Consider the following 27,824-nt stretch of genomic DNA (forward strand, 5'->3'; position numbering starts at 1 on the left):
AGTAGCAGGTTTAACTAAAGATTAGGAATCAGCGCAGACTTAGTGGGCTAGAGGATTTGTTCCTGTGCTGTATTGTATTTTTTATATTGTATTAAATATTGAGATCCAGAAAACACAGCTTAATATATTGTTGGAACAAAGTTAACTTGGTCAGCTGAGTTTCCAGTTGAGTTTTAGAAATATTATGGTCAACATTTAGCACTTTTGCATGTCTTTAAATGCTACTTGAAACTTTTCACATCTATACAGGCTAATTGACTCACTGTTACACAGTATCTTGAGTCATCACAACCTTCTCTTGGCATGGGTAGATACCATACTCTCTCCCTCCCATGTGAAATCTTTCGTTAGGCCATCAATGGGCCCCACTCTTCCTCTTAGTGTTTTGTTGCTATTTATATGCATAGGAGTGCACATGAATTAGGAGCAGAAGGAGACCATGTGACCCCTCAAGCCTTCTCTTCTATTTGGTAAGATCATGACTAATCAAATTGTGATAAAAATACTTTACTTTTCTGTTGTTTTCCCATAACCCTTGACTCCCTTGTTGATCTAAATCTACTCAGCACAGACTTGAATTTATTCAATGACTCAGCCTTCACTGCTTTCTGGGGAAGATAGTTTCACAGCATTCAGGCACCCCTCCAGAGTAGAGGGAAGACTGGAGGATTATGGCCAGTGCCTCCACATTTCTACCCCATTTTCTTCAGAATCTTTGGGTGCAGCTCATCCAGTCCCAGTACTTTAATAACGTTTAAATGCTACTACACAAGATTTTTCCTGATTAATTTTCAACCGTTTTAATGACAGAGTCTCTTCTTCTGCCACTATGGTTTGGGCAGTGTCATCCTCTTTTAGTAAAGATTGATGCAAAGTATTCAGTTAATACCTCAGCCCTGTCCTTGCCTCTTGCCTGTATATGGGGGCTGAAAATGTGTTGCTGGAAAAGCGCAGCAGGTCAGGCAACATCCAAGGAACAGGAGAATCTACGTTTCAGGAATGAGGAAAGTGTGTCCAGCAGGCTAAGATAAAAGGTAGGGAGGAGGGACTTGGGGGAGGGGCGTTGGAATTGCGATAGGTGGAGGGAGGTCAAGGTGAGGGTGATAGGCCGGAGTGGGGTGGGGGCGGAGAGGTCAGGAAAAAGATTGCAGGTTAGGAAGGCGGTGCTGAGTTTGAGGGATTTGACTGAGACAAGGTGGGGGGAGGGGAAATGAGGAAACTGGAGAAATCGGAGTTCATCCCTTGTGGTTGGAGGGTTCCCAGGCAGAAGATGAGGCGCTCTTCCTCCAACTGTCGTGTTGCCATGGTCTGGCGATGGAGGAGTCCAAGGACCTGCATGTCCTTGGTGGAGTGGGAGGGGGAGTTGAAGTGTTGAGCCACGGGGTGGTTGGGTTGGTTGGTCTGGGTGTCCCAGAGGTGTTCTCTGAAAAGTTCCGCAAGTAGGCGGCCTGTCTCCCCAATATAGAGGAGGCCACATCGGGTGCAGCGGATGCAATAGATGATGTGTGTGGAGGCGCAGGTGAATTTGTGGCAGATATGGAAGTGTCCCTTGGGGCCTTGGAGGGAAGTAAGGGGGGAGGTGTGGGCGCAAGTTTTGCATTTCTTGCTTATGCCCGAAACGTCGATTCTCCTGTTCCTTGGATGCTGCCTGACCTGCTGCGCTTTTCCAGCAACACATTTTCAGCTCTGATCTCCAGCATCTGCAGTCCTCACTTTCTCCTCTTGCCTGTATATCCCCTGTTTGGTCTCTGATCAGCCTGACTCCTCCATTAGTCACACTCTGATTGTTTAGGTATCTACAGAAGACTTTGGGATTTCCCTTTGGGTTCTCATAGTTCTATTTGCTTTTGCATCTCCCATCAAACCTTCAGTAGTTTGCTTGGTTGAGTGGTTTTCTGCCTTGCACCTGTCATAAACATACCATTTCTTTCTAACATCAATTTCTACCTTTCTTGTCATTTGAAGAGTTCTGGACTTGTTTGTAGTACCTTTTTGCATTAGAGGCAAGATGGCCCATTGTTTAGTCCTTGACCTTCCAGCTAACTATTACACCAAATGAATCCTGCTCACCTCTGTTCTAGCCCCATTGAAGTTAGCTCTCTGCCAATTGTTTTTATTGCTCTGGATTGTAGCATGTCATTCTCCAGCACCAACATAAACCATATGCAATAATCACTGACACTTAAGCCACTGGCCCAACTCCTTTGCAATGTCCAGGTTCAACAATGCATCCTTTCTTGTTGGATTGACATATCCTGTCGAAAGCTCCCTAACGCAATTCACAATTCAGGAACACTTTTCTCTTGCTAGCTCCTTACACTGTAACTGATGTTCCCCATTATAACTGCTCCATAATCATGGCAATTCTTTGCAATTTCCCAGTAGAGTTGTTCCCCATGATTCCCATTGACTGAAGTCTTCTTAGGATCCCTGATGCTGTACTCTGTCAAATCTGGCCTTGATGTCAAGGGCTGTTAATCTCACCTCGCTTATGGAATTCAGCTCTTTTGTCCCTGTATGAGCCAAGGCTGTATTGAGATCAGGAGCTATAGGGAGAGGCTGAATATGCTGAGGCTATTTTCCCTGGAGGGTCGGAGGTTGATGGGTGACCTTTTGAGGTTTATGAAATTATGAGGGGCGTGGATAGTGTAAATAGGCAAGGTCTTTTCTGTGGGGTGGGAGAGTCTGAAACTAGAGGGCATAGGTTTAAGGTGAGAGTGGAAAGGTTTAAAAGGGACCTTAGTGGCAATGTTTTCACGCAGAAGGTGTTGCGTGTATAGAATGAGCTGCCAGAGGATGTGGTGGAAACTGGTACAATTACAGCATTTAAAAAACACCTGGATGGGTATATGAATAGGAAGGGTTTTCGGGGATATGAGTCAAATGTTGGCAAATGGGACTAGATTAATTTGGAATATCTGGTTGGCATGGACGAGTTGGACCAAAGGGTCTGTTTCCATGCTATTTCCATTTCTGTAACTCTATGATTCTATGACTCTGGCAGAACCCAAACTAAGCAAAAGTAAGCAGGTTATTGGTAAACAACTGCTGCTTTACAGCACTGTTGATGACCCCTTCAATCATACTACTGATGATTGAGAGTAGACTGATGGGGCAGTAATTGAGTGGGTTGGATTTGTCCTGCTTTTTGTGTACAGGATATTCTCTGGCAATTTTCCACATTGTCAGGTAGATTCCACTGTTGTCACTGTACTGGAACTAGGGGAGCAGCAAGTCCTCAGTGCTATTGCTGGAATATTGTCAGAGCCTACAGCCTTTGCAGTATCCGATGCCTCCAACCATTTCTTGATATCACGTGGAGTGAATCAAGTTGGCTGAAGGCTGGCATCTCGATGCTGGAGACTTCTGGAGGAGGCTGAGATGGCTTTCAGCACTTTTTGGCTTTCTAACTTTCTATCAAGCTCCTTACATTCAGATTTCAGGACCACAGCTTTCTTCCTACCCAAGCAGTATACCAGCAGTAATATACAAAATAAGAGCTCATAGTTAAGGGCAAGATTGTCCAGTCTTTTCGTGTGCAATAAATTTAGTGCCCTGCCTGGTGCCAGTGAGTAACCTTCAGAAAGATGAGGTTGTGCACAATATTAAATTTTAAGTTTTTTAAAAATACTATTGAAATGTACCAAGCTGTAGAGCTAATGTAAAACATGCATTTTTTTTCTTTTTTGCTCGAGATGCAGAGGTACAGTGACAGGATATGACCTAAGACGTGAACACCAAGATGAAGGTTTAGTACCAAAGCCAAGCTACAGAGTTGGATTTAATTATAACTGAATTACAGGCCTCAGTCAAATTCATACAAATTAGTTTTCAGCCTTGGTATTTCTTCTCCTCCTCCTCCTCCTCTTCCTCCCCCCAGCCTGCTTTGTAGGTGGATGTTTTTGGGACGGTGAATGAGGTGAAGATTGTGTGTATGTGTATCTGTCTCATTCCCAATCGTGGGTTACTCACTCACATATGCAGACCCTCACACACACACACCCCATCCAGGCCTCCAAGATTTGAATGTTTTGTCGTTGAGGGTGAATTCAGGATGGCTGTGAAAGTGCCAAGATGTGCTTCCTTGCTCTGTCCTGTCTGAGACTAGCTGTCCGGGGCTGGCGTACACTGTGTGGCCACTCTGGCTCCTCGTGGCCTCTGCTACCTGCTCTGCCATCTTGATCTTTACACTGCTCTCGGGGAACAGTGGGCTAAAGGGCAGTAGGGATGAGTGGGAGAGATTGTGGCCAACGGTGTGTGACAATATGTGCCTTTAAGTGGGATTTGTTCTGTCTTTGTTTCTTTTGAAGAGGGATGTTGTAAATCTGATGTCGAGGTGTCAGCACAATGGAAAGCAGAGTAAATAGTTTTGAGTTTTTAAAAACGTTTGACAAAAGAAGCATGAGTGAGTGGAGTCAGGCTCTGACAGACTCAGGGTTTTCATTTTGCTTTCGGTCGTTGATGTTGGAGTTTTGGAATTGAAGCTGCTAGATACAATCCTCTCTCTGCTGCAAAAGCTTGAGTTCTTCCTCTGCTGCAAGATTCATTCTGTCGGTGTTCTTTCTCTTTGACTGGAGGAGATAACAAGTGAGAGAAATCTACTTTGCTGAATTTGCCTTTGCCAAGGATGTGTTTGAGATGCTGCTATACTAGAACAGTTAAATAATATATTAAGTATTTTTGATGGCGTTAAAACTTGTGCCACTGTTTTTTGTTTGTATTTCAATTGTGGTGTAAAAATAAAGTGTATTTTGCTTAAAGTTTAGTAGTTTGATCAATCAAATCACATTTGGAAAGCAGTGCCTTACACTTGGCTCTAAATTAAAATAAAATCTAGGACCAGGCGACATCCTTGATATGTTTGAGGGTTTTTGTCCAGGCCATAAAGGCTGGTTGGCAGAGCAATGAAAATATGGCCAAAAGTGGAGGGGATTTTGGGAAATGGGGGAGGTCGGAGAGAAAGAATGCATGATGGTTTGAAAACAAAAGAGATACTGCTCACCGTGACAACCATGTGATCACTGTCAATTGTCATCAAAACTCACATGGTTCACTGATGTCATTTAGGAAAGGAAATCTGCCATGCTTAGCTGCTGTGACCTTCATGTGACTCTAGAGGGCCCACAAAAATGTTGTTGAATATTACCTGCCCTGTGGGCATTTGGGCTTGAACTGTCTGGACTTGTCCGACCTGCCTAGCTCCTTTTCCACCTATCCACTCCACCCTCTCCTCCCTGACCTATCACCTTCATCCCCTCCCCCACTCACCTATTGTACTCTATGCTACTTTCTCCTCACCCCCACCCTCCTCTAGCTTATCTCTCCATGCTTCAGGCTCTCTGCCTTTATTCTTGATGAAGGGCTTTTGCCCGAAACGTCGATTTTGCTGCTCGTCGGATGCTGCCTGAATTGCTGTGCTCTTCCAGCACCACTGATCCAGAAAATGTAATAAATGCCAGCCTCATGAGCGATTCCCTGATCCCATGAGCGAATTTAAAATAAACTTATCACTCTGCATTCAAGTGTGGCTGCAAAACCACCTGTCTACCTATTGTATATTATATCCTATCCTTTTCCTAACCATGTTTCTTACCAGGTTTTAACCTATGAAGTGCTTCTTTTTAAATATTTGCTGTTCTTTACCTTTCTATCATATGATTTAACTTTTGTTCCTTTCTATTTTGCCTAACTGTCCCTCATTATGAAGAGGTATGCTTTGTTCAGATTTTGTTTAACTAAGTCACTCTCAAATTAAAGACAAAATAAATCCTTTTTCCTTGCTAAATCTAAAATAGCCTTTCCCTAGTTGCCCCTTTAACACACTGACCTAAAAAAAACTTTCTTGTACTACTTGTTAATGACTGAAGTTTATCACGTATAGTGATGTGAATGCTTTGAGATGAACGCAAGTATATTGATGTGGCTTTAAAATATATTGTGTTCACTGTTTCTTTTATGTCCCTTTCTTAGTATTTACATATTCATAAATTAAAGACACTTAGTTACCTCACAGTTGACTAGTGTACTTGCTTTAGTAAATTGAACTTGGGTGCTCTTAAACCAGTTTTTAATATCCATAATTTTGTAGCATACAACAGTTTATAATTTGGTGCTAATTAGTGATTTATCTAATACAGGTACTATTAGTTCAATGGGATGTGTTGGGTTTTCGTTAAAACCGGTTTTTGGTGCAGTGTAAAAATAATTGTGTCCCCTGCTGACTTGATACAGCTTGTGCTGTATGTGACCTGGTCTGTCCTATTTTTAGTTTGTGTGTGCTTGAGGCTGCCACTGGAATTGGAAATGCATTCTACTTCTCATAACATCTTTTAGCTTGAGTACAGAATTTACCAGAAATACATCCTTAAATGCTTGTTGACTGTTCAACATAACATTACCATTAAAGATGAAGACATGTATCTCAAGCCGTAATTCAATTTTTTTGCTAAAATACCCCTGTAATTGGTAGCTTAATGTTCCAGGATAGAAATGCTACAGGAAGGATAGAAAGGGGGGCAAGGGTTGGGGGAGAGGAGAGTGGTGTTTTTGATAAGGGATTACAGCTGTAGTGAGGGAGGATATTCCCAGAAAGGCATTTGGATAGGTATATGAATAGGATATGGGCCAAGTGCTGGCAGGTGGGACTAGATTGGGTTGGGATATCTGGTCGGCATGGACAGGTTGGACCAAAGGGTCTGTTTCCATGCTGTACATCTCTATGTACAAACTGCAACCTCATGGCCTGGCATAACCCCCTCTCCCATCAAACCAAGGGATTAACTCTGGTTCAGTGAAGAGTGCAACAGGGTATGTAGGAGCAGCATCAGGCATATTTAAAAATGGGGTGCTAACCTTGTGAAGATGCAACATAGGACTATTTGCATGCCAAAGAGCAGATGCGACGATGGCAGAGCTAAGTGATTCCACAATGAAAAGTTCATATCCAAGTTTTCACTCCTACCACATCCAGTCATGAATAGTGATGGATAATTAAAGAACTCACTATCGAGCAGGAGACTCCACAAATACTCCTATCCTTAATGATAGGGGAGCCCAGCACATCAGTTCAAAAGATAAGGCTGAAGCATTTGCTACAATATTCAGTTAGAATGTGGAGTGGATGATACATCTTAGTCTCCACTGGAGATTCCTGATATCACAGATGCCAGTCTTCAGCCATTTCAACTGCCAAAATTCAGTTGCTATTATTAGTAAACCAGGTGGGTTTTCCAACAATCAACAATGGCTTCGCAGTCATCATTAGATTCTTAAATTATTGACTTTTATTGAGTTCAAATTCCACCATTCACCATGGCAAGATTCGAACCCAGGTGCTCAGAACATTATTGAGATGTCTGGATTAATAATCTAGTTATGATAATCTAGGCCATCAGTTCCCCATATTCATCCCTCCTCGCCAAGATCATGACGGCTTTATGTGTCCCGTCTGGAAACCTAATAACTCTGGGTATATCTCCTAGAGACTGATTGTAACTGAAGGAAAATTTTAGAATCTACCATTATGGAAGTTATAGCAATATCATAAATGTACAGTTTTTAAAATTAACCTCCTGTTCAGAAAAGATGTTATTATTACACACCTCTGGAGCATTTGAACCTGGGCCTCCTGGTCCAGAGTGATGCTACCATTCCACCACAATAGGGCCCTCTTATAGATTTTGCAACAAACTAACTTTTTCAAAATAGACACAAAGGAACTCTTAAGCATGACTCCCAAAGGCCACGTGAATTCTTGGTGATGTTACAGGTCAATTAGCCTGACCTCTGTCATTGTAAGATTATGGAGTCCAACGTGAAGGATAAGATTTTTGAATACTTGGACTGCGTGGTAAAATCGGGCAAAGTCAGCATGGTTTCATCAAGGGGGAGCTTAGATCTGACAAATCTGTTTGAATTCATTTTGAGATAATGAACAGGATAGATCAAGGAGAGCAAATGGCTGTTCTTTCCAGAAGGCCTTTGACAAGGCACCACACATGAGGCTGCTAAGTAAGCTAAGGGCCCATGGTGTTCGAGGCAAGGTACCAGCATGGATAGAAGATTGGCTTTCTTGCAGAAAGCGGAGGGTGGGAATAATGGGGTCCTTTTCAGGATTCTAGCTGGTGACAAGTGGTGTTCCACAAGGGTCAGTGTTGGGACTACAACTTTTCACTTTATACATTAATGATCTCGATGAAGGTACTGAGGGCAGCCAAGCTAAGTTTGCAAAAATAGATGGGGTGGCAGGTAGTATTGAGAGGGTGGGGAGGCTGAAGAAGGATTTGGACAGGTAAGGAGAGTGGGCAAATAAATGGCAGATAGAGTGCAATGTGGGAAAGTATGAGGTCTTCACTTTAGTAGGAAGGATAGAAACATTGACTGTTTTCTAAATGGGGAGAAAATTCAGAAATCTGAAGTGCAAAGGGACTTGGGAGTCCTAGTCTAGGATTCTCTTAAGGTAAATCTACAGGTTGAGTTTGTAGTTAGGAAGTTAGGAAGGCAAATGCAATGTTGGCATTTATGTCAAGAGCTGAAAATGTGTTGCTGGAAAAGCGCAGCAGGTCAGGCAGCATCCAAGGAACAGGAGAATCGACATTTCGGGCATAAGCCCTTCTTCAGGAATGAGGAAAGTGTGTCCAGCAGGCTAAGATAAAAGGTAGGGAGGAGGGACTTGGGGGAGGGGCGTTGGAAATGCGATAGGTGGAGGGAGGTCAAGGTGAGGGTGATAGGCCGGAGTGGGGTGGGGGCGGAGAGGTCAGGAAGAAGATTGCAGGTTAGGAAGGCGGTGCTGAGTTTGAGGGATTTGACTGAGACAAGGTGGGGGGAGGGGAAATGAGGAAACTGGAGAAATCGGAGTTCATCCCTTGTGGTTGGAGGGTTCCCAGGCAGAAGATGAGGCGCTCTTCCTCCAACTGTCGTGTTGCCATGGTCTGGCGATGGAGGAGTCCAAGGACCTGCATGTCCTTGGTGGAGTGGGAGGGGGAGTTGAAGTGTTGAGCTACGGGGTGGTTGGGTTGGTTGGTCCGGGTGTCACAGAGGTGTTCTCTGAAAAGTTCCGCAAGTAGGCGGCCTGTCTACCCAATATAGAGGAGGCCACATCGGGTGCAGCGGATGCAATAGATGATGTGTGTGGAGGTGCAGGTGAATTTGTGACGGATATGAAAGTGTCCCTTGGGGCCTTGGAGGGAAGTAAGGGGGGAGGTGTGGGCGCAAGTTTTGCATTTCTTGCGGTTGCAGGGGAAGGTGCCTGGAGTGGAGGTTGGGTTGGTGGGGGGTGTGGACCTGACGAGGGAGTCACGGAGGGAGTGGTCTTTTCGGAACGCTGATAGGGGAGGGGAGGGAAATATATCCCTGGTGGTGGAGTCTGTTTGGAGGTAGCGGAAATGACGGCGGATAATACGTTGTACATGGAGGTTGGTGGGGTGGTAGGTGAGGACCAGTGGGGTTCTGTCCTGGTGGCGGTTGGAGGGGCGGGGCTCAAGGGCGGAAGAGCGGGAAGTGGAAGAGATGCGGTGGAGGGCATCGTCGACTACGTCTGGCGGGAAATTGCGGTCCTTGAAGAAGGAGACCATCTGGGTTGTACGGTTTTGGAACTGGTCTTCCTGTGAGCAGATGCGGCGGAGACGAAGGAATTGGGAATATGGGATGGTGTTTTTACAGGGGGCAGGGTGGGAGGAGGTGTAGTCTAGGTAGCTGTGGGAGTCGGTTGGTTTATAGTAAATGTCCGTGTCGATTCGGTTACCCGAGATAGAAATGGAAAGGTCTAAGAAGGGGAGGGAGGAGTCTGAGACGGTCCAGGTGAATTTGAGGTCGGGGTGGAAGGTGTTGGTAAAGTGTATGAACTGTTCAACCTCCTCGTGGGAGCACGAGGCAGCGCCGATACAGTCATCGATGTAGCGGAGGAAAAGGTGGGGGGTCGTGCCAGTGTAGCTGCGGAAGATGGACTGTTCCACATATCCTACGAAGAGACAGGCATAGTTGGGGCCCATGTGGGTGCCCATGGCTACTCCTTTGGTTTGGAGGAAGTGAGAGGATTGGAAAGAGAAGTTGTTCAGGGTGAGGACTATTCCAGTCAGTCGAAGGAGGGTGTCAGTGAAAGGATACTGGTTGGTACGGCGGGAAAGGAAGAAGCGGAGGGCTTTGAGTCCTTTGTGATGGGGGATGGAGATGTACAGGGACTGGATGTCCATGGTGAAGATAAGGCGTTGGGGACCGGGGAAGCGAAAATCATGGAGGAGGTGGAGGGCGTGGGTGGTGTCCCGAACGTAGGTGGGGAGTTCTTGGACTAAGAGGGACAGGACCGGGTCGAGGTATGTTGAGATGAGTTCGGTGGGGCAGGAGCAGGCTGAGACAATGGGTCGGCCAGGGCAGTCAGGTTTGTGGATTTTGCGCAGGAGGTAGAAACGGGCGGTGCGGGGTTGTGGAACTATGAGGTTGGAGGCAGTGGATGGGAGATCCCCTGAGGTGATGAGGATATTTAAATAATTTATAGTTTCTAGGGCTTGAGACATTTTGTCCACTGTAAAGGCTCAAAGCTTCTGTAGTGTTTAACAGGAGACTGGAAGAGAGACATCACAAATAATGTAAGCATCATTAACTTAATTTTGATGAATCATTATTCCACAAAGTTACTCATTTTCACATTAAGGTACTAAATGGATAAGCTTTCTAACACCATCAGGATTCTGTTTATTGAGCTCACCTGTGGAAGCAATGTCCAACTATTCAACTATAGGAGATACTGAATATCAATTCACATTTCAACTTCTTTACTTCAGAAAGCAAATCTTTAAAAAAGCTAGAATTGCGAAGTTTGAGCTTATTCACATTTTCATCTGTTTGTAATTTTTATCCTTGCTTATTTTAAATTCCTTTCTGTCTTTTAATTAATAATTGCCACTTTTACTTGAGTAATTTTTAAGTAAATAGTTGGGTGATTAAATAACTTTTGATCTTGTTTAAAACTTAAAAGGGGGGCCAATATAAAGCTTACACAAGTTTTCAGTTCATGGGCCAGTCTGCAGAGTAGTCTGGTATGGAGCAGTGGTATACTGAAAAAATCATGATGGAATAAGACTGAATAATTGTGAAAGGGAGACTGTGTTTAACTAATTTATTGGAGGTCTTTGAGATGTAACAAGCAAAATAATGTGAACTGTAGATTTGGTGTCCTTGAATTTCCAAAAGACTTTTTGATAAATAAAAGCTTGTGGTATAGGTTGTAACCTGTTAACGTGGGTAAAGGATTGACTAGCTAAGAGGAAGTAGAGAGTAAAAATAAATGAGCCTTTTTCAGACTGGCAGGAGGTGATTATGGAGTGCCACAGGGATCAATGCTGGGGTCTTATCTATCTACAAATGATATCCAAATACTTTGGATAAAGTGACCAAATAAATGAAAGTTCAATATATTGGTTAGGCCACTTTTGGAACACTGCATTCAGTTCTGGTGTCCCTGCTATAGGAAGAATGTTGTGAACCTTGAAAGGGTTCAGAAAAGATTTACAAGGATCTTGCCAGGGTTGGAGGGTTTGAGCTATAGGGCAAGGCTGAATAGGCTGGGCCTATTTTCCATGGAGTATCAAAGGCTGAGGGGTGACCGCATTGAGATTTATAAATCGTGAGGTGCATGGATAAGGTAAATAGACAAAGCCTGTTCCCCTGTTGAAGGAGTCCAAAACTATAGGGTGAGAGAGGAAAGATTTAAAAGGGACCTTAGGGGCAGCTTTTTCACACAGAGGTTGGTCCATGTAGAGCTGGTAGAGGAAGTGGTGGAAAAGACATCTGAATAGGTATGTGATAGGATGGGTTTAGAGGGATATGAGCCAAATGCTGGCAAATGGGACTAGATTAATTCATTTTATCTGGTCATCATAGATGAGTTGGACTGAAGGTCTGTTTCCATGCTTTACAGCGCTATGACTCAATGCCAATGGGAACAGACCAGGAGGAAAGTAAGTTGTCCAAACAAGGTTGGGAGTCTGGAAAGGGATACAGACCGATGCCATGAGTGGGCAAAAAAATTGGCAAATAGAAAACCGTATGAATTTCAAATGGAGAGTAATTGATAATCTCTGTGGTACAGAGGTCCAGGTGTTTTGGTTTTTGAATCACAAGAAGCTAGTAGACAGCTGCAAATAGTGATTAGGAAACAACATAGAATCTTGGCCTTTATTGCAGAGGGCAAGCAAAATTTTAAAATGCCAGCTTTTTGTTTTGCTGATGTTGTACTGAGCTGTGGTGAAACATTCTCCAGAGAGCTGTGTACTATTTTTGTTTCTTATAAGTTTTAGAAACTCAGAAGTTTTTAAAGTGGAGATGAAAACTTTTTTTTTCTGTCAGACTTCCCAGTAGTTAGTCTGAAAAATCACTTCCTTAGGCCAAGTTGGATGAATTTTTAATAGTCAAGGAATCAAGTGCATTTGGGAGAGGCCACATGGCGTTGTGTTGTGTCTCATGGTGAGTATGTCAGTATGCCTTTAACAGACACATTCATGATATCATTTCTATATCATAGTACGTGACTTGAGGATTAAAAAATTTCATTCTCCACTTTATCACTGATATTTGTACATAAATAGCAAATTGTTATGAATGTCTGTTGGATTCTTCAATACCATCTGATCTGCACCCAGTTTCTTGTTTTAAAGGAGGTAGTATAAATATTAGTGGACGAAAACATCCCGCTGGAAGCAAACTCATGCCAGATAGGAAGGTGGATCTGAGACCACTACAAGATCAATCATAATTCTACTAAATAATAAAGCAGGATTAAAGGGCTGCACCTAAGTCCTATGTTTTATTAGTTAGGTTATGTGAGTTGAAGTTGTTTATTTTAATGTCATTGTCTGTGCTAAAATTGCAGATTTAGATATTTTCTAATGGATGGGGCAAAAACCTGGGTCTTCTAGTCCACTGTGTCACAAGAGCCTTAAAATCATAGAGTTCTTGTGAACTAATATACATCTATCACTTACATCTTTGCTGACATCTATATAGACAGTTTTAAAACTTAGTGAAAACAAAGCTTTGTGTATAATAATATTAACTATTCTACATCATCTACTGTTTGGGCATTTAATGCAATCTAATAGCATTTATTCAGATAATTGACATACCAGGAATGTTGAAGCCTTTGTCTTTGCGTACTTACTGCTCAACAGATGCTATGGAACCTTGTGGATAACGATAAGATCACATCAGCACAGAAAGAAGCCATTCAGCCTATTAAGCCTGCTCTGCTGTTCACTGAGTTCATGGCTATTCTGATAATGCTCAACTATACTTTCCTGCCTTTTCCTGATAACACCTGATTCAGTTACTAATTAAAGATCTGTCTTTCTCAGCCTTCAATATCCTTGATGACCCATTATCTATATCATTTAAATTTAATCAATCAGTCTCAAGCTGTGAATATAAATAACTCTTGGAACTTTGAATTTAGATTTGTTGATCATGAAACTTGGGGTGGCACAGTGGCTCAGTGGTTAGCACTGCTGCCTCACAGCACCAGGTTCGATTCTAGCCTCAGGTGACTGTCTGTGTGGAGTTTGCACATTCTTCCCGTGTCTGCGTGGGTTTCCTCCGGTTTCCTCCCACAGTCTAAAAATGTGCAGGCCAGCTGAATTGACTGTGCTAAATTGCCCATAGTGTTAGATGCATTAGTCGGAGGGAAATGCGTCTGGGTGGGTTACTCTTCAGAGGGTCGGTGTGGACTTATTGGTCCGAAGGACCTGTTTCCACACTGTAGGGAATTTGATCTAATCCATAGTTATATTTCCAATCTGTGAAATTCAAGCAAGAGGAAACAGTCAGAAATATAAGTAAATAAATAAATGCTTTCCTCAGCTGTGTTACTGGGGACATTGGGTTGAAATTTTCTGTGAATAATAGTTTTTACATTCTGAACTAAACAGTATATTTCTTTTAATATATTTTGCATTGGATGGCTCAGTTGTGTTCTTTGGTATCATTATATCCTACATCTTTCCAACCTACACCATGAAAGAAAAGGGCAACAGACTCTTGGAAATACCACTACTTGCAAATTAACTGTCAACCTATATACTGTCTTGTTTTTGAGATATATCACTGTTCCGTCACTTGCTGGGTCATAAACTTGGAACTTCCTTCCTCACAAGACAGTGTATGTAGCTCTACTGCTAAAACTGTAGTGGTTCAAACAAGCAGTTCTTCACCACCACTTTATCAAGAGTATTTAGGGTTGAGCAGTAAATGCTTGCTTTATCAGCAATGCCCTAATTATGAATGAATACAAAAAGCAATAATTTATATTTCTGATTGGACATCAGAAACCTATTATCTCCTGCAATTTTTAGCTGTTATTTTAGCTTGTGTAGTTTGTTGCAGTGATTGAGACATCTTGAAACTATTGTTCACTGAGCAAGTTATGAAAAGGCTGGGGAGGTTGGAGTTCTATGTGGATAAACGTTTAAAATGGACCAGAAACTAGACAGGTTGAGGACAGGACTTATAGTCCATTTTAGTCGAGACTGTGATGCTGAACGAGCACCGTAGGTCAGGCAGCACCTGCTGTGCTCTTCCAACACTACACTCTCCACTCTAATCTCCAACATCTTCAGTTCTCACTTTTGCCTTGCAGTCCATTTTAGCCTAAATGACACTTGCCCGGTCCAGTTGGATCGTTTTCCTCTCTACGGGATGTAGCAGTGAATTGAAAGGCCTGTTAAATCTGTGACTGGTCAATTTTCCTTCAACCAGGTACGTTGATAACTGGCCACAAACCTGGCATTGAAACGACTGTATGAACTGTTCAAGCAATACATGTGTGCTTAATGTTCTCATCTGCATCTTGATTTTATTACTATTTAATACCACTTTTTTGTTTGACTTTGTATCGGCTTCTGAACTGCCAGATATCTGGATGTATTTTTCTTTAAAATCTTTACTGTATTTTCTTCCACCAATGCTGTTTGGTATTGATAGAGACCCATCCCATAAAGAACTATTTCAGCAATGGCTAAGCAAAAATGTTAATGTTTATTAAAATGTTTGTGCCATGGGCACATGTCGTGATTTTGGTAGTTACTTTTGTGCAGATCAGTACTTTATTGCTGCTATAATTAAATGCTGGTGATGACAAATTCAGATGGTAAAAATTTGAGCCCCAACTGGGCAATGAATTTTAAAGTAATTTGTTTATTAGACCTGAGTTGCTGCCATCTTGGCACAACATTTCACAGTATTCAGGCTCTGATTTCCAAAACCCTGTTCAGGATTGAAAAAAATTGAAAATACCTTTCATTCTTTTTCAGATTCCACAGTGTCCACAGAAGAATCCTTTCCTTTTAAATGACCATTAAAACTGGATTTTGAGTTTTATGGCGTGATGGCCAAAGGAACTTCCATTCCAGCTTCCAGCCTTGGATTTGAATACTGGTTGAATAAAGCTGTTGAATGGGGCCAGACCACCACTTTTCAATCGCAGCAAGATGTCTGCCTACACCTGCCTAAATTACAGGAGTTCCTAAAGCAGATTTATGGAGCCATACAGCATATGGTAAGCATCTCACAGAAGGAAAGAATCATGGCCCAAGACAATCTGTTATACAGATTGGGGCAAATAGCTAATTAATTGTAGCAGAGACACTATTCCAATTTGTTTTCCTGGGCCTCAGTGCAGCCAGTTGGGAACCAGGCCATACTTAATGTTAACAGGAGTGTATTTCCTGTAATTTGGATTTATTATGAAAGGAGGCTTTTTCTAGATCAGTAGAGATGTCGCATGAAAATTCTTAACCATTCAAGTAGCCTTATTTCCTGTTTGAATTGAGACTTTCAATTGGGTAATTGGCAGACTTTTCCATGAGCAAGCTGGTTGCTTATGGTAGTGTGGCTTCATGGTCTAAGATACTGGGTTCAGATTCTAGTTTTTATTTAAACACACAATTGCCAAAATGTCAGTTGGTTCATTTGGACAAGACAATGTCCACTCAAATTGAATGCAGCAGAATGTGGGGTATTTCATTTTGCAGTGTTTCTGTCTTGTAATGGTTATCACATCAGCCGAATATGTGATAGGTACCTGATTCAAAACCAAGCAAAAACATTACGCAAGCTTTCACCTTGCCCTTAGATTGGTGTATTGATGACAAATACGAACCTAGTAACATCATAACCAGTTTAAAGTAGATGCCCATGAATGCATCCAAAATTATTACTTATTAGACCTACTTCATTTTAAAATTAAGACATCATAAATTAAAAAGAAACATTCTATCCAAGCATTTTAGTGACAGGATCGTGTGTTTTTGTAGATAAACTATGGAGAATTTTGATTTTAATTCTTAGTCATGCATCCAAACAGGCAAAAAACTTATTTTTTTCTCTGTCTGGTATTTGTTAAAATCTCTTTTTATTTTTTCTGTAACTTTCACTTCTCACTTTTCTCTGTACTATTTCTCTACCCACTCTTCCTCTAATTCTATCTCTTGGTTTCATTTCATTTCATTTGTACTCTTGCTCTTTTTTCATTACAAACACCTTTTCAACCTAAGTCATGTACAATGCTTCCAGCACGTGTTATGAGAGTTACTTAAAACATTTAAGAACAATCTTTTAAATTATAGGTAGTGGCTTTGTAGATCAATCGAGTTGTTTGTGTGAATCAGCAGTGCTTTACATTTGTTTCTGATTTTGAATCTTCATGGTATCCTAACTTTTTGTGGCTGATTTTGTTAATTCAGAAAGCACTAATATCCATTGTTAGTCTGGAGTTTGATCTACATGCAACTAAGTCGGGTAGCATTTTCTCCTCCTTGAATGGTAGACCTTTCATGGTACCAGCCCACAAACTATCATATTTAATAAATTAGTTGGAATTTGGAGTTCATTATTTTTAAATTTATATTCCAGTATTATGACCACCATTCTATCATATTTTTTTGTTATTATTATCATCATTATTTTATTAAAATCTTAATTATAATTGAAAGTTGCATTTTGAAGAGTAATGTTCAATGATCCTGTTATCTGATTTGGAGATGTCAGTGACACCTTTTTGATGGTGTATCAGTTTCTAATTTATTTTGTTCTGAATAGCATACATCATAGGTTTATATATTTTGCCAGCTTAGCCTGTGAATAATGAAAGCGGGTACCATTTCTCAATGCTTACCTTTGCAATCATAAAATCCAGAAATGAATTTAGTACAGTCATGTAATGACAGAAGTCGATAGGCAGCATGGTGGCCCAGTGTATAGACATTTTATGACCTGTGGTATGGTTTCAGATACGGATAATTTTAAGACCTTAAGTAGAGGAGATTATGTTGAAATACCCAGCCTGTAGAATATTGCTTCAAATATGTCTGGACTAAATCCCAGTTGAAATGAATATCATCTCTCCAAGACATGGTCTACACCAACTCTATTAATGCTGTTATCAGATCAGTTTCATGAGATAGTCACCCTAAATTGTAGCTGAACATGGAGACAGAAACTAACAAGGATATATTTTAATTATGCTATTTTTCTTGTTACTAGCTTTTAGTCCATGCTAATAGGTATAGGGAGTGCAGATATAGGTACTTGCCTGCTATCTGCATTTCAATGGGGGCCTGCTAGATGAAATTAGAGCAGGAAATGTGTGTGAGAAATTATAACATTGGTGGAGGTCACAGAGTGTGCATAATATAACAGGTGAGGATGGGAGTTGTAAGAGAGAATCACATGGAAGATGGTGTGTCAAAGCAAAGTTACTGAAAGTAGATAATAATTTCCTTTGGTTAAGTTTAACATTTTTCTGCATTACATATGAACAAGGAGCAGGAGTTTCACTCCCTCGAACCTGCTTCACCATTAAGTAAGATCATGGGTAATCTGATTGTAACAGTAAATTCATATTCTTGCTTATTCCTTATAACTTTTCACCCAATGTTTATCAGAATCTATCCACCTAAGTCTAAATATTTAAAGTGTCTGCTTCCACCACCTTTTCAGAAGAAAGTTCGAGAGGCTGAGGAGTGATCTTTGTAGAGGTTTATAAAATCATGAGGGGCATAGATAGGGTGAATAGCCAAAGTCCTTTTCCTGTGGTGGGGGAATCCCTGGCTGGAAGGCATAGGTTTAAGGTGAGAGGGGAAAGATTTAAAAAGGGCCTGAGGGGCAACTTCTTCACGTGCTGGGTGGTATGTGTATGGAACGAGCTGCCAGACGAAGTGGTGAAGGTGGGCACAATTACAACATTTCAAAAGCATCTGGATAGGTATATGAATAGGAAGGGCATAAGGGGCTTTGAGCCAAAATCTGGCAAATGGGACTTGGTCAGATTGAGATGTTTGGTCGGTGCCAACAAGTTTGACTGTTTCCATACTGTATGACTGACTGATCACCGTCTGAGAGAGAAAAAAATGTTTAATCTCTGTTTTAAACTGTAATCCCTAATTTTTGATCCTCTTATGAGAGGAAGCAAGTTTTCCACATTCAACCTGCCAAGACCCCTTCGTTTCATATTTGTCTTAATCAAGTCACCTCTTTCTCTTCAGATTCCAGTGGGTGTAAGTTTAGCCTGTCTAACATTTCAACATAAGAGAATCCACCAGTTCCAGGTATTAGTCTCGAGAGTGTGGTGCTGGAAAAGCACAGCAGGTCAGGCAGCATCCAAGGACCAGGGGAATTGTCGTTTCAGGCATAAGCCCTTCATCAGGAATGGGGGCTTATACCCAAAACGTCAATTCTCCTGTTCCTTGGATGCTGCCTGACCTGCTAAGCTTTTCCAGCACCACTCTCTCGACTCTGATCTCCAGCATCTGCAGTCCTCACTTTCTCCCAGTCTGGCAAACTGCTTTCAAACCATCTACAGCCCTTCTTAAATAAGATGATTATAACATTATCAATGCTCCACATGTAGTTCCACCAGTGTAACTGAAGGATAATATTGCCAATTTTGTTGTCAATTCCCTCTGCAACAAAAAAAATAGCATTCTATTAGCTTTCCTAATTGCTGTAATTGCGAGTTAACCTTTAATCCATGCACTGGGAAACACAATTTCCTTTGGATCTCAGCTCTGCAATCTCCCAGATTTAGATTATGTGCTTCACATTTTTCTACATTGTACTCCATTTACCACATCTTTTCTCACTTAAACTATCTATATCTTTTTGTATAACCTATCTATTTTTTTTGTTGCCTTCTTATATCCTACATCTTCCTCAGAACTCATTTTCTACCTACCTTTGAATCATCAGCAATTCTACCTTCTGTCCCTTCATCCAAGTCATTTATATGAATTGTAAACAGTTGAGGTCCCACCTATTACATCTTGTCAACCTGAAAAAAAGCATTTATGCCACCTTTTTGAATTAGATTAGATTAGATTAGATTACAGTGTGGAAACAGGCCCTTCGGCCCAACAAGTCCACACCGACCCGCCAAAGCGTAACCCACCCATACCCTTACATTTACCCCTTACCTAACACTTCGGGCAATTTAGCATGGCCAATTCACCCAACCTGCACATCTTTGGACTGTGGGAGGAAACCGGAGCACCTGGAGGAAACCCATGCAGACACGGGGAGAACGTGCAAACTCCACACAGTCAGTTGCCTGAGGCGGGAATTGAACCCGGGTCTACTGGTGCTGTGAGGCAGCAGTGCTAACCACTGTGCCACCTTTCTATTTTTTGTACTCTATGCTACTTTCTCCCCACCCCCACCCTCCTCTCATTTATCTCTCCACCCATCAGGCACTCTGCCTGTATTCCTGATGAAGGGTTTTTGCCCGAAGCGTCGATTTTACTGCTCCTCTGATGCTGCCTGAACTGCTATGCTTTTCCAGCACCACTCTACTCCTGAGCCACAATTAATGCAAGGACAGTTAATTGCATTGGTGGAATTATATTGTTACATTATTTACATTATTCTATCCTTGCCAATGCGTTACTCCTACACCACAAGCTTTTGTTTTCCACAATATCCTCGGAAATGGGACTTTATCAAATATCTTCTGGAATTTTTGAATAGTGGTTGTTTAGTTTGCTGTAAATACTCATCAGGAAGTAGTATTTCCACAGGATTTGTTCCTGGGACTATATTTGAGTGAATTACATGAACAATTAGTGAATCTGAAAAGTATGACAAAGTTTGCGGTAAAGGTAAATTCATGATACTATGCAGCTAAAGACAATGTTATATTGATTCTATTTCTCCATGAGAAAGTATTTTGAATAGACCTTCCAGAACTTTGGAATGTTTTACAGAATCCCGTATCAGAAAATTTCCTGAGCATTCTCAGATATAAAGTTTAAAAAGGACTAGTCTCCATTTTCACTGTGCTTGGTTTTTCCGAGGTTTAAAGAGAAGAGTTTTTTTAATGGGAGACTTCTGGTTGTAGTTAACTATCTTTAGATTTCCTGTTCTTACCTGGGTGCCCATTAATGGAACTATCTGCAACAAAAAATTGCATTTACTTAGTACCTTTAATATAAAATGTCCTGAGTTATTTCACAGGACACCAACTAAAGGAGGAGATAATAGATAGTTAAATACTTAGTTAAAGAGAGAGGTTTTAAGCATTATCATGAAGGAGATTGGTTCAGAGGGGCACAGACTGGGTTTTAAATCTTCAGGAACCTTCAGATGATGTACAATTTAATTATATTAATGGGCTGTTTCTCTCTACAAATCTTAAGGAGATTCCCTATGCCAACATGACATCTGTGTACAATGCCAAATAATATCCAGATGTTTGTACCACATTTCCCGTTTGATGTTATGTACAGCTATTTGGAAGGAGAATGGAGGAAAGCGTTCACTAACTTTCATGATAAGTTGCAAACTTGTCCAGTAAGGAACAAATCGTACAGTAAATGTTGTGGAAGAATCACTCCTCTTGAGATAGGTTTTCATCATTGTGGACTTCGACATTTTCATTCCCTCCACAAGAAAATCACTCAATATTGTCTTACAAAAAAGGGACCAGGTTTCACCTTTGCTTTGTCTCTCTCTGGATTGTCATGTTTCATTGCCATTACAAAATGTGTACTCCAATGATAATCAATAATTTACACAATAATAGAGCTTCCGCCAAACCGAAGAAAAATTGTGGTATAAATGTATTGCAGTAGTAACTGCTGTTCTTTGAAGTGCCTTTCAATATTGTTTCCAGATGGATGGTTTAAATTCCGGCTGTCTGATCATTTTGCTGGATGGTGGGCTAAGCGAGAGTAACTGGTAATGTCTAGGCCTACCTTCTGGTGAGCGAGCGCTTGACTCCAGTTTGTCATGCCTTTGATGATAGGGTTGAGAGGAAGATTTATGTACTCTGTGTAAAAAATAGTATAGATCTGCATCCCACCCACAGCGTTGCTTCTTAAATGTGCTGCACTTTGTGTTGAGAAATTTACAGTGCATCCAAATTGCTAAGTGGCTGTTTCCTGATCAGGAGAGATGGTGTCTTTGTTCCTCTGTCACTTGGTTGCCCTTTTCAATATTGTCTGTGACATTGGAAAGAGATTTCACTGTCATCACTCTGCCTAAGCAGATTATCAAGGAGACCAGATAACAGCCAGTAATGCTAAGATACAAATAATTATTGCAAATAATGTAACAATATAATTCCACCAATGCAATTAACTGTCCTTGCATTAATTGTGGCTCAGGAGTAGAGTGGTGCTGGAAAAGCACAGCAGTTCAGGCAGCATCCGAGGAGCAGTAAAATCGACGTTTCGGGCAAAAACCCTTCATCAGGAATACAGGCAGAGTGCCTGATTGGGGGAGAGATAAATGAGAGGAGGGTGGGGGTGGGGAGAAAGTAGCATAGAGTACAATAGGTGAGTGGGGGTGGGGATGAAGATGATAGGTCAGAAAGGAGGGTGGTGGAAGGTAGCAAAGAGTACAATGGGTGGATGGGGGTGGAATGAAGGTGATAGGTCAGAGAGGAGGGTGGAGTGGATAGATGGAAAGGAAGATAGGCAGGTAGGACAGGTCATGGGGACGGTGCTGAGCTGGAAGTTTGGAACTAGGGTGAGGTGGGGGAAGGGGAAATGAGGAAACTGGTGAAGTCCACATTGATGCCCTGGGGTTGAAGTGTTCCGAGGCGGAAGAAGAGGCGTTCTTCCTCGGGTAATTGTGGCTCAGTTGGTGGCACTCTCACCTTTTTATTTATAAAGTTTTGATCAGGTTCAATTCTCACTCCAGAGCTTCCAAAAAGAACAAAGAACAGCACAGCAGAGGAACAGCCCCTTCCACCCACCAGGACTGCACTGGTCTATGACACATTTCTAATGTAGAAACCATTTGTTTTCCATATCCCTTTATTCTCTGCCTATTAGTATATCTGTCAAGAGGCCTCTTAAATGTTGCTATTGTATCTGCTTCCACCACTTCCTCTGGCAGCACATTTCAGGCTCTGTGTAAAAACAAAACTTGCCTGTCACATCTCCTTTAAACTTACCCCCTTTTACCATAAACCTACATCCCCTAGTATTTGACTTTTTTACCCTGGGGAAAGTTGGGACTATCCATTGTATCCAAGCCTCTCATAACTTTGTAAACTTCTATCAGGAACCCCCGATCCTTCGACATTTAAGTGAAAACAAACCATTTTTGTCCAATCTCTCCTCATAACTGATGCCCTCCAAACCAGGCAATATCATGATAAACCATTTCTTTACCCTCTTCAAAACCTCCACATCCTTCTGGTAGTGTGGTAATCAGAACTGCACACGGTGTTCCAAATGTGGCCTAACTAAAGTTCTATAAGCATGCAACATGATTTGCCAATTTTTAAACATTATGCCCCAACCAATGAAGGAAAGCATGCCATATGCTCCTTGAACATCTCATCCACTTATATTGGCACTTTCAATGAACTGTGGATCTGTATTCCCAGATCCCTCTGTATGTCGATGCTGCTAGGAATTCTGCCATTTACTGTATACTCTCCTGCAATAGATCTCTCAAAATGCATCACTTAGCATTTGTCCAGATTAAACCCAGTTTGCCATGTGATAATCCTCCTCACTATCAGCAACTTTCCCAAATTTTGTGTCATCCACAAACTTACTAATCAGGCCATCTGTGTTTTGCTCTAAATCCTTTATATAGGTTACAAATAACAAGGGCCCCAGAACTGATCCCAGTGGAATACCACTGGCCACAGATCTCCAATTTGCAAAAACACCTTTCTACGTCTATTTTGTCTTCTAGGCCAGTTCCCATCTTACCAGCTCACAGATACCATGTGATTTCACCTTCTGTATCAGCCTGCAACAAGGGACTTTGTCAAAGGCCTTGCTAAAGTCTATGTCAACAATATCCACTGCCCTGCCTCATCCATCCTCTTTATCAATTTCTCAAAAAAAACTCAATCAAGCTGGATCCACTGCTTTTTGTCATTGTATATAAATGATTTTGATATGAACATAGGAAGTAAAGTTAGTAAGTGTACGGATGACCCAAAAATTGGAGGTGTAGTGGACAGCGAAGAAGGTTACCTCACAGTACAACAGATCTGGATCAGATGGGTCAATGGGCTGAGGAGTGGCAGGTGGAGTTTAATTTAGATAAATGTGATGTGCTGCATTTTGGAAAGGCAAATCTTAGCAGGATTTATAGATTACATTACAGTGTGGAAACAGGCCCTTCGGCCCAACAAGTCCACACCGACCCGCCGAAGCGCAACCCACCCCTAGTATTTGACTTTTTTACCCTGGGGAAAAAAAGAAACTGACTATCCATTGTATCCAAGCCTCTCATAACTTTGTAAACTTCTATCAAGAACCCCCGATCCTTTGACATTTAAGTGAAAATGTCCACCCATTTACCCCTTACCTAACACCACGGGCAATTTTAGCATGGCCAATTCACCTGACCTGCACATTTTTGGACTGTGGGAGGAAACCGGAGCACCCGGAGGAAACCCACGCAGACACGGGGAGAACATGCAAACTCCACACAGTCAGTTGCCTGAGGTGGGAACTGAACCCGGGTCTCAGGCGCTGTGAGGCAGCAGTGCTAACCACTGTGCCACCCACCGTGCTCTTCCACCTATTTTTGTATCATCTACAAATCTGGCTGCAGTATATTCACTTCCTTCCTCCAAGTATTTAATACATATTGTAAACAATTGTGGCCACACTACTGGTCTGTGTGGAACCCCACTGATCACAGGTCGCCAACATGAGAAAGAACCGTTTACCTCCACTCACTGTTTCCTGCCCCTAAGCCAATTCTCTATCCATGCCAAGGTACTATAACCGACATCGTGGACTTAATCGTTTGTGAGTTACCACTCTGGACTATCTAGACAACCTCGCATTTGCTCCACTGAAATCCATTTACCACAATTCAGCAACATCTTTACATGTTTTTATGGTTCTATTTACCATGTTTACAATGTTGCCCTTTCTCTTTTCATTGGAAAACTTGGATTTGTGGCTTTCTAACTCAACAACTTAATGGTAAGGTCCTGGGGAGTGTTGCTGAACAAAGAGACCTTGGAATGCAGTTCATAGTTCCTTGAAAGTGGAGCCACAGGTAGATAGGATAGTGAAGAAGGCATTTGGTATGCTTTTCCTTTATTAGACAGAGCATTAGCTATCAGAGTTGGGAGGTCATGTTGCGGCTATACAGGAATTGGTTAGGCCACTTTTGAAATATTGTGTGCAATTCTGGTCGTCTTCCTATCGGAAAGGTGTTGTGAAACTTCAAAGGGTTCAGAAAAGATTTACAAGGATGTTGCAAGGGTAGGAGGATTTGACCTACAGGAAGAGACTGAATAGGCTGGAGTTGTTTTCTCTGGAGCATCAGAAGCTGAGGGGTGACCTTATAAAATCATGAGAAGCATGATCGGGTAAATAGTCCAGAACTAGAGAGCATAGGTTTAGGGTGAGAGGGGAGAAATTTAAAAGGAATTAAAGGGGCAACTTTTTCACACAGAGGATGGTGCATGTATGGAATAAGCTGCTAGAGGTGGTGGTTAGTACAATAAAAGGCATCTGGATGGGTATATGAATAGGAACAGTTTAGAGGGTTATGGGTCAAATGCTGGCATGTGTGACTGGATTAGGTTAGGATATCTGGTTGGCATGGATGAGTTGGACTGAAGGGTCTATTTCCATGCTGTGCCTATTTCCATGCTGTGCATCTCTATGACTGTAAGTTTGTGAGGCATGACCTTGCCCGCTGTGAGCCATGCTGCCTATCGCTAATAAGTCCATACCTTTCCAAACGTGATTAAATTTTGTCTAAGAATCTTTTCCAATAATTTCCCTACTGCCGACATAGGGCTCACTGGCCTGTAATGTCCCAATTATCCCTGTCACTCTCCTTCAACAAAGGATCAAAATTGGTCCTCTGGGACCTCTCCTGTGACTAAAGAGGATACAATGATTTAACACAAATCCCCAGAAACTGACTCACCTGGCTCCCATCAGGACTTGGTGACTTATCTACCTTAATGCTTTTCAAGACACCTAACATCACTTTTCTTTTATATTGAGATGTCCTAGAACATCAACCTACCCCTCCTGAGACTCCCCATCCACCATGTGTCTCTTCGTTGTGAATACTGATGCAAAGTATCTCACCTACTTCCTCCGGCTCCAGGCATAAGTTCCCTCCTTTATCCTTGAGTGGATGTATCCTTTCACTAGCTACCCTCTTGCTCCTTTTTCATGCACATATGTAATATGTTGGGATTTTCCTGAATCCTGTTTGCCAAAGACATTACATGGCCCCTTTGTAGACCCTCCTAATTCCTTGTTTGAATCATTTCCTGCTGTCTTTGTATTCTTTGAAGGCTTTATTTGTCTTCAGTTTCCTAAGTCCTTATATATGCCTTTTTTGTTTTGTTTAAGCTCTCAATTTCTCTTGTCATCTAAGGTTTCTGAATCTTGCCATCTTTTTTCTTCTTTTTCTCAGGAACATGCTGGTCCTGAACTTCAAACAACTAGCCTTTAAAAGATTCCCACATGTCAGATATGGGTTTACCTTCAAACAACTGCCTTCAATCTACATTCCCCAGTTCCTGCCTAATATTTTGACCTTCCCCCAATTCAGTAATGACATGCAAGGACTGCTGTTATCCTTATTCATAAGTAACTTAAAACTTAGAGAATTATCGTTACCATTCCCAAAATGCTCTACCACTGAAACTTTGATCACCTGGCTGGGCTCATTAACCAATACCAGTTGAGTGTGGCTCCTTTTTGAGTTGGACTATTTGCATATTTTGTTTCAAAAAACCATCCTGAACACACCGAACAAATATCCCCAACCAAGCCCCTGACAATAAGGGAGGCCCGGTCAACACAGGGGAAGTTAAAATTACTCCAACAACCCTGATGTTTTTAAATGTTTCCATAACCTGTAGACATATCTGTTCCTCTACTACCTGCTGGCTGTTGGGAGGCCTGCTATACAATCTATCAAAGTGATTGCATACTTATTATTCCTGAGCTCTACCCATCTGGCTTCGCTAGATGAGACCTCCAAGGTGTCCTCCATCAGTGCAATTGTGATACTCTTCCTGATCTTGAATGCAACTCCCCCTCTTCTTTTACATCCTACTGTCTCGGAATGTTAGGCTGCCAGTCTTGTCCCTCTCTCAACCAAGTCTGTATAATAGCTACAACAACATTGTTATATGTATTAACCCAAACTCGATGTTCCATCTACCTTACCTGTCGTACTCTACACAAATACACCTCAGGCTGCCCGTCCTGCCGCATTCAGTAACCTCTCCCTGTCTGTTCTTCTTCTTAGCTTTACTGGCAATTGTCTCTACTCCTCCTTAGTTATTTTACTTGCTGACCTTGCTGACCCCATTAGTTGAAACCCTCACGAATAACTCTAGCAAATCTCCCTGCCAGGATATTGAGTCCCCCCTCAGTTTAAGTGCAACCTGTTCTTGTACAGGTCCCACCTGCACTGGAAGACATCAAAATGATCCACGTATTTGAAGCCTTCTCTCATGCATCAGCTCTTTAGCCATGTGTTTAACTGTATTATCTTTCTATTTCTAGTCTACTTGCTCATGACACAGGAAATAATCCCAAGATTATAACCCTGGAGGCTCTGTTCTCAACTTCCTCCTTCACTCCCTGAACTTTGCAGGGCCTTATCTCTCTTTCTGCCTAAATAAAAACTGAATGACCTGAGGATGCTGGAAATCGGAAACAAAAACCGAAATTGCTGGCAAGTCTCAGCAGGCCTGGCAGCATCTGCAGAAAAATAATGGTGACGTATTTCCAAGTCTGGGTGCTGAGAGGCTTGGACAGGAACTTGCAGGTGGTGATGTTCCTATGCTGCCCTTGACCGTCTCAATTTTTTTTTTAGATTAGATTCCCTACAGTGTGGAAACAGGCCCTTCGACCCTCAGAGTAACCCACCCAGAACCATTTCCCTCTGACTAATGCACCTAACACAATGGGCAATTTAGCATGGCCAATTCACCTAACCCACACATCTTTGGAGAAGATTTGTAGCTCGGGTGCTCGTTGTTGTGGTTCTGTTCGCCAAGCTGGGAATTTGTGTTGCAGACGTTTCGTCCCCTGTCTAGGTGACATCCTCAGTGCTTGGGAGCCTCCTGTGAAGCGCTTCCTCCGGCATTTATAGTGGTTTGAATCTGCCGCTTCCGGTTGTCAGTTCCAGCTGTCCGTTGCAGTGATCGGTATATTGGGTCCAGGTCGATGTGCTTATTGATTGAATCTGTGGATGAGTGCCATGCCTCTCGGAATTCCCTGGCTGTTCTCTGTTTGGCTTGTCCTATAATAGTAGTGTTGTCCCAGTCGAATTCATGTTGCTTGTCATCTGCGTGTGTGGCTACTAAGGATAGCTGG

At 42.0% G+C, this 27,824-nt stretch overlaps 1 protein-coding gene across 2 annotated transcripts in view; it reads left to right on the forward strand.

The window, feature by feature from the left end:
* The window catches only part of fancc (FA complementation group C), a 208,020-nt gene that overhangs the window by 21,699 nt on the left and 158,497 nt on the right, over nt 1–27,824 (forward strand). For both annotated transcript variants that reach the window (XM_087997378.1, XM_087997374.1), the window contains exon 2: nt 15,297–15,541. In XM_087997378.1, coding sequence (XP_087853504.1) covers nt 15,371–15,541 — 171 coding nt within the window. In that variant the 5' untranslated portion in view covers nt 15,297–15,370. The remainder of the gene's footprint in view (nt 1–15,296; nt 15,542–27,824) is intronic.

This window comes from Chiloscyllium plagiosum, unplaced genomic scaffold (assembly GCF_037043375.1).
Source record: "Chiloscyllium plagiosum isolate Xiang-an unplaced genomic scaffold, Cpla_swu_hap1 HiC_scaffold_2, whole genome shotgun sequence".
NCBI lineage: Eukaryota > Metazoa > Chordata > Chondrichthyes > Orectolobiformes > Hemiscylliidae > Chiloscyllium > Chiloscyllium plagiosum.